Source organism: Oratosquilla oratoria, chromosome 13 (assembly GCF_046742065.1).
Source record: "Oratosquilla oratoria isolate Oo_2021 chromosome 13, ASM4674206v1, whole genome shotgun sequence".
Taxonomy (NCBI): Eukaryota; Metazoa; Arthropoda; class Malacostraca; order Stomatopoda; family Squillidae; genus Oratosquilla; species Oratosquilla oratoria.
The window spans coordinates 68,061,997-68,074,496 of NC_134789.1; the positions used below are offsets into that span (position 1 = coordinate 68,061,997).

At 38.9% G+C, this 12,500-nt stretch overlaps 1 protein-coding gene across 1 annotated transcript in view; it reads left to right on the top strand.

Annotated features, from left to right (window-relative positions):
• Positions 1-12,500, top strand: part of LOC143032476 (carboxylesterase 4A-like) — a 349,653-nt gene that overhangs the window by 224,890 nt on the left and 112,263 nt on the right. Inside the window, exon 7 of the mRNA XM_076197319.1 lies at positions 8,497-8,815. Within this exon, the coding sequence (XP_076053434.1) occupies positions 8,497-8,815 (319 nt within the window). The remainder of the gene's footprint in view (positions 1-8,496; positions 8,816-12,500) is intronic.

Here is a 12,500-nt window from a genome sequence, read left to right on the forward strand (position 1 = left end):
TAAATTTAGCAACGATGATATGATACACCGTAATTTCTATACTGCCGAATATAAGTCTTATGTAAAAATGTCATTTTCTCTAATTACTACATCGTATTTATAGATATGACTTTCCCTATCTAATACATCCTATAACTAAATATCACTTTCCCTAAATAATACATCCTATGACTAAGTATCATTTTCCCTAGCTAATACGCCCTATGACTAGATATCACACTTTAGAGGTCAGGAATTGATAATAGTAATACTTATTGGTTACATTACCAAATGAATTCAGACTCGGGTTCCAACGGAACAGCCAGGTCTTGACACCGTATGGGGGTGGGGTGGTGGGGGTGTACCCAATAGGTAGACCTAGGGCGAGAAGGAGATATGAAGCCTATATATAGGTCACAAGAAAGGGGCATGGCTTCGCAAGTCGGAACGGGTAACAGAGGGATACGTGTGGGTCAGAAAAGCCTGCTGTAGAAGCTAGACCTTGTCAGAACCAACCGTTTTTTTAATATTACAGAGATTTACGATCCTTGGGTGGAAATATTTCTCCCCACACCCCACCCTTTGAGTCCAGTGTAGAGGGAGCGAGCTGGACTGGTAGTTCGTACGACACAGGGGTAGGAAAATTCTCTGTTCCTCTTGACAAGGTATCGGCAAGTAGGTTATCTTCGCGTATGGGGACCACTCAGAAGTTGAGCGATTGGAGAGCCAAGGCCCAGCGGAGGATACGCTGATTGCTGAGACGGGATCTCTCGATGAATACCAAGGGGTTGTGGTCGTTGTAAACTAAAGTCTCAGGCACGGGAGCAGTAAGATAGCACTCAAAGAGGGAGAAGGCCGAAACCATCGTCAATACTTCTTTTTCCATCGTGGAGTAGGCTTGTTGGTGAGGGAGAAGTTTCGCAGAGTAGTATCAGACGGAATGTAAGGTTTTGTCGTCTGCTCCAGTTTGCAGGAAAGCAGCTCCGATTCCGTCTCCAGATGCATCAGCTTGCAGTACAAAGGGACGGGAAAAGTCTGGAGTTTCAAGCACTGGCTATTTGATTAGAAATTGCTTGAGTACTTGGAAGAATGTCTGGCAATTGGTGGTCCAGATGAACTTCTCCATTGGTCTGGTGAGAGCAGTAAGTGGGGCAGCTACAGACGAGAAGTACCTGCAGAATCGATGGTAATATTCCGCCATTCCCAGGAACCGCTGAAGGGATTTGCGGTCTTGGGGAACAAGAAATTTCAGGATGGCCTCCATATTGGCTTGCTTGGGACGGCACAGTCTATAACCCACGACGTACCTAAGGTACGGTCCTGTAGCGTTCCCGAACGTGGCTTTCACCAAATTAATGACGAATCCGTTCGTTGCTAAGCGACCATGGAGGGAATCTCATTTTCTCACGTGGTTGAACCAGGTATCTGCTAAAATAATGAGATCGTCTAAGTATGGGTGGGTGTTAGGTAACCCAGAGTTGGTTACGTTAATGAACCTTTGAAAGGTAGCAGGAGCATTACATAGCACAAAAGGAAGGACAGTGTAACTATAAAGGCCCTAAAAGGGGTGACAAATAAGTATAATATTTGAGTGTTTGGGGATAAGGGAATTTGCTGATAGCCCTTGAAGAGGTCTATTTTTGTTATATAGGTGGCTTGGCTTATATTGTCCAGTAAGTGAATAGTTATCCTTCACCGTAATGTCATCAATTCAACAATAGTCCGTGCAGACCCGCCACTCGCCATTCTCCTTAGGCACGAGCAGACAGGGTGAAGCCCATGGGATGAACTGGGGATGGCTAGTACCGTCTCTAGTAGATAGTTGACTTCTGCGCAAAAGATCTACAGTTTGTGAGGGGGCAACCTTCGGAGAGAGTTAGGAGGGAAAAAGAACTGTTTTCGTCCCAACGCGATGGTGGTGACGACGGCGGCGCAAAGTGACACTCCTGGATTTGCACTTAACGGGCAAAGCCACATGAAGATACTTGTCATTCGAGTGGACAGGGGAGAAGCAAAGCTATTCAAGGTCACAGTAGAGGCAAAATATTGCTGATTTCAACTTTTGAAGAGAGTCAAGGGAAAAAAATAAAGGTCATCGTCTCTGATGGCGGATTTTGAAGGTTTTACACCCAAAAAGTTTTGTCAGCCTATTGAAAAACTTTATCAATGTTGTGCAGGGAATGAATATGAGAAGATAGATAGGTTATAAGTTGGATACTCTACTACAGAGGTAAGTGAAATTATAAGTTGAAAAGATATAGAAATTTTATTTCCTCGCATAAGGCTAAATTGCACGATCTGGAGCAATCTGGTGCAAGAAAAGGGAACAAACCTGGCTCAGAAAATAGAGATTGATAAATTGAGAAGAAACTTTGGCCAACGAAAGAAAAAATCACTTCAACATCATTGAGGAAAAAGAGGATAGGAGAGACAGGAGAGAAAGAGTAACCTTTAAAGAAATGATGGAGCAACAAGGAAGAGATAGCCTAGAAGATGGAATAGTCAAGGTTATAAGAAAAATAAAATCTCTTTTCGGAGATGTAGTTGATAAGTCTAGATGCATCTTGTTCTTTGGTTGCCGTGAACAACACATCATCTCATGGAAATTACACCACGAACAAGAAATGCATATAGTTATGGAAATTACCTCAATAACTCTAGGGAAGGACTTGAAACTAAGAGACAAAATTAATTGTATCTATAGGTTAGGTCAGCACAGTGTAAGAGAAATGGTGCACGTCCATTGAAAATAAAGTTCAAGTTGCAAGCCACGACAGACGAGTTAATCAGCAAGTCTTGGAAATTAGCACGAGAAGAAAAGCTTAAAAATATTTGAATTAGGAAAGATGCTAACGAAGAGGAAGGAACAAAGACACGAAAGCTCTTAGAGGAAAAAAAAATGGAGTACGGAAGAGGAAAAAATAAGTTTCTTTTGGTTGAGTTGTTAATCAAAAGGTGAGGAAATGACTCCTAAAAAGACAGGAAGGCACTATTGCAAAATAAACACCACAAGGAATCTTAGAGTAGCATATGCTAATGTTGATAGTTTACTATCGGCTAGGTTGGAAATATATGATTAGTTAAGTATAAACTAGGCTGATACTTTGTGTCTAGTGGTAATAAAACTCCCAAAAAATATTGACCAACAGTTGGGTAACAATAGATACATTTCCTGGAGAAGAGACAAAGATGAATTGGATGGAGAGGTAATGCTTGTGGTAAGAAATGGCATAAAATGGAAGAAGCGAATCTGAGTGAAGGCAAAGCTTAAACAACTTAACTAAAACTTAGTACTAAAGGGCAGGATGAGAGAGAAGTCATGGTAGTATATGTAACCCCTAATGCAAGAGCTTGGATAGCTGAATATCATGAAATGTTATTGAATATAGCTCTTTTCCTAAAGAACGATATTGAAAAAGTAGTAATATAGTCCTTATTGAAGATTTTAATTGCAGTGAGGTCAATTGGGGGGAATGGAAATGGGAAATACCCTGTTGAATATAGCAATGCAGAATAAAATGCCCCAATGATTAAAAGAAAGTGACCAGGATAAGAGGAGATGACATTCCCACATGATCAAATATGTTACTAACCAAAGAGCCAGACATCATCAGCTCACTGAACTATCTTTGTGTCATAGAAAAAAGTGACCATGTAACAACTGAGTTTCAGCTGGAGGATGAAAAAATACAACCAAGGAATGAGTCATGCAGACAAGGAGACTCAATTTTAGCAAAGTAGGTTACTTAGAGTTAAAAAGTATCTTTGAAGAAGCAAACTGGGAGGAATTCATGAATACCACGGGAATAAAGACGACATGAGAAATCTTTCATGATATTTACATTTGGGGAGTAAACAAACATGTGCCAAAGACTAGTGGGAAGAAGCAGCAGAAACAGGACTGGGTTAACAAGAAATATGAGACAAAAAAAATCAGTGGCATGGCTTGGGAAAATTGGAGGAGAAGCAAATACAAAGGAAGCTTACAAACAAGTTTGGAATAACTATGCTCGTAAAATAATTCTCAAGGGGTAAGAAAGCAATTTTGAAAGAGGCCTAGTGAATAAATGCAAAGATGAATCGAAGCTGTTTTACAGGTTTATAAATGTCAAATTAAGAGACAGGGGAGTGATCACTAAGTTAATAGTTGGGTGGTAAGATTTTGGAAGAGGCCTTAGTTCAGGCAGAAATAATAAATGAAAGTTTCCGATCGGTCTTCACAAAAGAGAACACTTTTCTGGAGGAAAGAGAGGAGAGCACAAAAAAAAAAAAAGTTTAGAATAGATAAATGAAGAAGTGAGTGAAATCGTCAATCTCTTGGGATTATTGGCCGTAGGGAACTACTAGCGGTCACAATTCAGTCTTATTGTATGTTCACTGGCAGAAGGCATTGTCCCGCCTCATTGGGAAAAGACAATTATGGTGCCAATTCACAAAGGAGACACCACTAAATTATAGGCCAGTATCACTGACTAACACAATGGTGAAATTATATGAAAGAATTGTGGAGGTTCGATGGACCAAATGGCAGAAGGCATTGTCCCGCCTCATTGGGAAAAGACAATTTTGGTGCCAATTCACAAAGGAAACACCACTCAATTATAGGCCAGTATCACTGACTAACACAATGGTGAAATTATATGAAAGAATTGTGGAGGTTCGATGGACCAAATGGCAGAAGGCATTGTCCCGCCTCATTGGGAAAAGACAATTTTGGTGCCAATTCACAAAGGAGACACCACTAAATTATAGGCCAGTTTCACTGACTAACACAATGGTGAAATTATATGAAAGAATTGTGAAGGTTCGATGGACCAAATATCTTAAAAAGATGAACATTCTGACAGTCGGTCTTTTTTCAGATCTGGAAGGTCACGTGAGTCGAACCTTTTAAGCTTTTACTCGAGAGTTATTGATGCGAAGCGATGGAAGAGAGAGGGGAGGGGGGGGACTGTGCACTTCGACCTAGAGCAGGGGTTCTTAACCTTTTCTCTCCAATTCCCCACTCTTTAGTGAGCCAACTCTCCATTTCCCACCACAGCATCGGTGACAACAAGAAGACACCAGAAACAAACAAAAAGAAACAAAAACACATCGATTAGAAAAAAAAAAAAAAAGACTGGTTCTTTTGTCCGACCGGTCATTCCCCACAGGTTAAGAACCACTGACCTAGAGAAAGCATTTGATAAAGTACTTCACAATCGACTTATATGGAAATTGGAGCATGTAGGAGGACTGAGAGGCAAACTACTAGAATGGATAAAACACTTTTTAAAGTAAATGTACATGGAGAAAATAGTAAAAGATAAGATGGAGAGCAGTAACGAACGGAATACCACGAGATTCGGTGCTTGCGCCGATATGGTTTCTTGGTTATGTCAATAACATGATGGAAGGAACAACAAGCTATTCTAACATGTTTGCAGATGATGCAAAAATAATTAGAAGAGTAAAAAGTGTGGAGGATGGTAGACTATAGTAAAAATATCTAGACATTGTTTTTGCATGGAACCAGGAATTGGAAAAAAAAAGTACTAGAAATGGGCAGTAGTGGCAAAAGACCATCCTTAAACTACTCTTTGTGAGTTGAACCCATTACAAAAGCAAAAGAGGAGAGAGATTTGGGAGTCTTGATAAAAGATAACCTGTCACCCATATCAGCAAGATTGTGGGAGAGATATACGGACTGCTACAGAAGATCAAAGTGACGTTTCACTATATGGATGAAGAGATGATGCAAAAACTCATCGAAACACTTATCAACCCAACACTGTAATATGCGCCAGTACTATGGTCCTCACGCAGAGAATGAAGAACATATGTAAGATCGAGAGAATACAATCGGCAACAACCAAACTGGTCCCCAGCCTAGCAGATGAATCATATGAGGAAAGTCTAAAAGTATTGGGCATTGTACTGCCTCTGCAGGAATTTTATTCCATTGATTTATTACATGGTTGGTGAATTTGTTTATTAACACTTCCAAATTAAATACTCTTGCTGACATTTCGAGGCAACTATTTCTTTTCTGATTCGCGTTTAGTGTAAATTTTTTGTAATTTATTACATTTTCAAATCCATTTCGAATCTCATATATATATATACATATATATATATATATATATATATATATATATATGTATCTATATATATATATATGTATATATATATATATATATATATATATATATATATATATATATACAGACATAACAGAATTGAATAGACGCTAAGAGAAATGGTTTAATTGATTAAACAAGCAGTTGATACAATTAAAGTGCTTATAGATGGTCACAATGTGAATATCTAATACTTGGTTGACATCCCGTTTGCTTTTTTCATTACAAGGAGCCTTCTAGACATGCTAGTGATTAGTTCACGAATATCATCTTGAGGGTTTTTTTTGCCATGTTTCCCGTAGTAATTCTAAGAATTCGAACTTTGAAGATGGCTTCCTGTTCTTTTTGCGAAGTTGTCGGTCTGATAAGCACCAGAGGTGTTCGATAGGGTTCATATCCGGGGACTGAATTTGCCATGGAATTTTCCTGATCCCATTTTGGCTCATCCAATTCTATGTTGCTTGAGCAGTGTGACAAGGAGCTTCATCTTCCATAAATAAGAAAACAGTTTTACTCATTCTACCACTGGAGAATATTGGAATGAATTCTTTAATATGTAAACATATTTGCCTGAATTGATGTTTCCTTGACAGTCCACAAGCTCTGATCGACCATCACTCCAAATTGCACCCCACACCATTACTGAAATGTCTCCATGTTTCACTGTTGGCTGCAGTCTTTTGAAGTCACTCTTGACTACAGTCTCCAGATCTACACTCTTCCACTGTCAGAAAAGATTGCGAATCGTGACTCATCAGAAAAAATGACAGTGCTCCAAACAACACAGGTCTCTCCACCATCTCCACAGCCCAATCCTTCCTCCGTTTGATATTGGCTGGACGAAGGAGTGGTTTCCTTCTTTTAGCTCTGCCATAGTAACCCAGATTATGGAGATACCTGACAGTTGTTCTGGGACTGACATCAGCTTGTGCTGCTATTTCAGAGGCCTTGCAACGTGGATCCTCTTCGACATTTCTTTTGACAAGAAGAGGCTCTTTCTGGGGGCCCCGGGATGACCTGAGTGATGTTTTGTGTCCTTTTTGCCCTCTCTGGTGAATTGTATGATCACTCTATTAACAGTAGAAAGGGGCATTGACAGAGTTTTAGATATTTTGCGTTGACTAAGTCCACCTTAATGTTGACCCACAATACGACGTCGCTGAAATTCAGATAGGTCTACTGCTCCTTTGGTTCGTGGCATGCTTGATTAATCTTGTGTAATCTGAAATAGAAATTTAGGTTATTATAATATATCAGGTAAATTTGAATAATATTAAGCATTAAATAAAAGCGGAAATGCATTTTTCTTGGTGTCTATTGAATTCTCTTATGTGTGTGTGTGTGTGTGTGTGTGTGTGTGTGTGTGTGTGTGTGTGTGTGTGTGTGTGTGTGTGTGTGTGTGTGTGTGTGTGTGTGTGTGTGTGTGTGTATGCGTGTGTGCGTGTGTGTGTGCGTGTGTGTGTGTGTGTGTGTGTGTGTGTGTGTGTGTGTGTGTGTGTCTGTGTGTGTGTGTGTGTGTGTGTGTGTGTGTGTGTGTGTGTGTGTGTGTGTGTGTGTGTGTGTGTGTGTGTGTGTGTGTGTGTGTTGTGTGTGTGGTGTGTGTGTGTGTGGTGTGTGTGTGGTGTGTGTGTGTGTGTGTGTGTGTGTGTGTGTGTGTGTGTGTGTGTGTGTGTGTGTGTGTGTGTGTGTGTGTGTGTGTGTGTGTGTGTGTGTGTGTGTGTGTGTGTGTGTGTGTGTTTGTATATGTGCATGTGTGTGTACGCGTGAGTGTGTGTGCGAGTGTCTGAATTATAATTCACATTCTATTCTCTACCCCCCGTGTAAGGGGAAAAAATCCTTTGGTATATGTATTTATGTATGTATGTATGTATGTATGTATGTATGTATGTATGTATGTATGTATGTATGTATGTATGTATGTATGTATGTATGTATGTATGTATGTATGTATGTATTTATGTATGTATGTATGTATTCTCTACTTCAATTTCCGGACGTGGAGACAAATGCATACATATCCGAGTACTGTAAGACCTTTCCCCCCCCTAAAAGGGGGTGGCCAAAAGATGAAATGTTATTATTACTATCATAGTTTTTATTACTATTGCCTATCACTTTCACCAGTCTCATCATTCGTGTTGCTATGATCTTTATCACCGTCACAGTTAGAGCATTATATCATCTTTTGTAGTGGCAATATCATATATCTTCGTGTCTTGTGTATTCTTGTATGCTTACGGTTTTGTGCTTTCTTAACTTTGTGTTCTTATGTTCTTTTGTTTTTGTATTCTTATGACTATATTTTCATACCTATTATCTCTATATTTCTATATTTCTATTTTAACTTTATATTATGTTTGTATGTATCTATACATATTTCTTTGACTTCCTGAACTAGGTCCAAGGCCCAACGTGGGGTCACACTACCGGGCACACCAGTTGGCCCTCTGGATCTGGCTGGTCCCAGAACTTGAGACGGCGGGCATCTCTTCCTACGCCCACGACTCGGACTCCTGGGAGACCAGCACGGACAAGACACTCTTCTACGGCCCGGTGAGGTCTCCGGACCCTTGGGCCTTCATGCAAGAGACCACCACCTCTACCACCATCTCCTCCTTCCCCTCCTCCTCGTCCTCGACCACAACCACGACCACGGCCGCCACTACGGCCAGGGTCGTCACTCCATCTGTGCCCAAGGTGGACCTAACGACTGCCAGGTACGGACTCTTCCATACGAAGTCTTAACTATTTTTATATACATTTTCATCTACCTATTTGTTTAGCTATTTATTTCAGAATTCAAAAAAATATGCTAAATACTTGTTATTCAGTTTCATTTTATTTCACTTTATCTCAATTTCTATATACATTACAATGATCTGTTTGTCTATTTGTCGATCAATTTAGTCATCTAATTTTTCATTTATGCAGCTATGTACTTATTTATTGATAGTTGATTAATTAATTCATCTTTATTTTGGTTGTTAGGTTGTTATTTAGTTTTTATCTATCTATCTGAATAATTAGTTATTCCTTCATTTACTGTTAAAGTTATCTAATTTGAGGGGGGGTCGCCGATTTAATGAAACGGCCTTGCTGTGGATGTGCTGTGTCTTGCGACACTCCTTCTGACCCAGGGCAGTGGACAAGGTGCAGGGATGACCCGTCATCCAGGAGGTGCTCAGATAAAAGAGAGGGTGGAGGGGTGTGGAGTGTATTCAGGGATGGAATGGGTGGAAATGAATTTAATGCCTTTCCCTTTTTGGCTACCTCCCTTGTAAGGGGGAAAAAGCCTTGGTATATGTATGTATGTATGTATGTATGTTTGAATCATGAAATAAACAGAAATTGGATTCGCATCACAGTTATCCCTGTAACACCAAACACTAGCCAAGGTAAAAACTTTTCCAGTTATTGCTCATCAGAGGTCAATAAATACAAAATTTAGGGACACCAAATAAATAGATAAATAAGAAAATATATCAAACAAAGAAATAGAAAATTAAGAATACACAAATAAATCAACAAACAAATAGATAAAGAAATTAATAAACAAAATAGGTGATATGCATGAATGATAAATCTTAACTAGCTCATTAAATATGAATAAATAAATTAGATAAGACAAATGTGATAATGAATTTTTAATCAAATTGATGGTATGTGAATAGATAAATACATAGCTAAAAATAAGAAAAGGGATATATAGTTAAACAAATAGTATAAAAAGAATAAAAAGTAAATAAATAAGGTATTAAATGAATGAATATGTATAGAAGAATGAATAATTAGATTAACAAAATTCTAAATAAATTGGTAAATAAACAGATATATGAAGAAATTAATAGGTTACATATGTACAACAAAATTGATATATTAACGAAGAGTTTTCGTGGCTTAACAACGCTGTGCCACAGTTATGACCCAGTATAGGACTTTTCGTTTTTTACCGTATATATGCAAAAAGACACACAATATAAGGAATTGCTTGGTTCACGAATAACTTCAAAGGATTTTTTCTAATCGTTGGTTAAAATTACACATTCCTACTTTCATGCACGTCACGTGTCAATAAATACTGTTAGATATGAAATAATTACTTGTACCCATATTTTGTTAGAAACACACACACACACACGCACACACACACACACACACACACACACACACACACACACACACACACACACACACACACACACACACACACACACACACACACACACACACACACACACACACACATTACACGAATCGGTGGCGCGGTTGGAAAGGTCCCCGACTGTCACTACGGCGGTCCGGATTCGAATCCTGCCCAGGGCTGAAATAATTTCAGTATCACTGCGCTTCAAGTCGTTACTCCAACTCTCGTGGGCGGGGAGTTGGGGTGTGTTTCCGTGTAAGGTCACACAATTACCCATAGATCGGTCATACGAGTTCTGAGCTCTCTTCGAGGAGGTTAATAACTGTCGATCACGAGTCCAACGCGTGATCCAAGATCATGGTGAATCACAGACAGACACACACAATAGGTAGAGAGAATTTAGAGAAATAAATGATAGAATGGGGAATTTAGAGAAATAAATGACAGAATAGGGAATTTAGAGAAATGAATGATAGAATGAGCCACAGTGAAGAAAGAAAACGGGGCGATAACGTCCTGGTAAACAAAGGGCAATTACTCACAACCACTATTTTTACCATTTAAACAGATTAATTTTTATTATCTTTTTTACATATCTAGATATCTAATTTATGCATTCCTTGGTGGAGGTTTACTTTTTTCACTTTACGAGATTTGATCAAACTGTATTTAATCAAATTTCTTTCTGTGATGTTGTTGTTGAACTTAATGACTTTACCTTCTGAGTGAGTAGACCGCTAGATTGGTTTTCTCTCTAGTATTTATTCTAGCTGTCACCAAGCAATTTCACTGAGTTTGGTGCAATATTTTGAGAGAAACATTGTCTTTATTATGATGAGTACCTCTGGTCCATAGGGGTATTCCTGAACGCTTCTTTCCGCTTAAAGTATTTATTTAAAGGAACTTGTACAGTTCTATAGATATAGATATAGATATAGATATAGATATAGATATAGATATAGATATAGATATAGATATAGATATAGATATAGATATAGATATAGATATAGATATAGATATAGATATAGATATAGATATAGATATAGATATAGATATAGATATAGATATAGATATAGATATAGATATAGATATAGAGTAGGAGGGCAAGGAGGAGGGTGAAAAGGAGGGCGAGGAGGAGGAGGAGGAGGAGGAGGAGGAGGAGGAAGAAGAGGAGGAGGGGGGCAGGAAAAAGTGGTGGAGGAGAAAGACTGAGAAAAAAGGTGGCGGGTCAAGGATCTGAGATTACATTTTATGGATGAGGAGCAAAAGGAGGAAAAGAATGAGGATCAAGAAAAGGAGGAGGAGGAGGAGGAGGAGGAGGAGGAGGAGGAGGCGAATAAAGAAAACAAGAAGAAGGAGGAGTAGATAGAGAGGATGGGGAGGAGGAGCATGAGGAAGAAGATTGGGAGGAGGAGGAGGAGGAAGAAAAGGGAAGGAGGAGGAGGAGAAAGGAGACGAAAAATCGAGATAAGGATCTGAGAATACATCTTGAGGAGGAAGAGGTGAAGGGAAGTAATAGTAGGAGAAGAAATAGAAGGAGGAGGAGGAGAAGGAGGGCGAGGAGGAGGAGGAGGAGGAGGAGGAGAAGGAAAAGAAGATGAGGGGAAGGAAGAGAAAAAGGATGAATATATTTGTTATGACCATGGTTACAACTTTGATTCGTATTGCAAAGGCCAGGTCAGCATACTGGTCAGGGAAGAAGAAAAAGAAGAAAAGTTAAAAAAAAAAATCTTTTCATTTTAGGGCAAATTTATTGCCAAATGTTTTACTGTCTGACCCTCCTTCTCCCCTCCCCCTGCCCCCTTCTTTCCCTCTCCCCCTCCTTCCCTACCCTTCCCTCCTCTGTAGAACCACAAAAGTATTTCAATACTGGACAAGTTCAATGTCCTTGCATGTACAGTACAATAGAGAAATATGCGAATGTTTACAACAACGTTCAAATCTGGATCATTCTCAGCTACTTGTGGCGTTTACTAAATGGAGAAAATCGATAAATACGTTCACACTCAAGAGGAATTCATGCTTTTTAATTAAATAACTGAACGACAGAATGAATAAATGCTAAAGTTATGAAAAGGTTCAAAATGTTTATTCAAAATGTATAATTCTTTTCTCTACGATTCAGTTTATTCAAGTCTCTCTGTTTTCTTTTCTTTTCATATTTTTTTCATTTTATTTGTTTTCTCGTTCGTTCTTTCCTTTAGATTCCTTATTTATTTATTTATATTTATCTTCCATTTCCTCTATTCTCTTTCTTC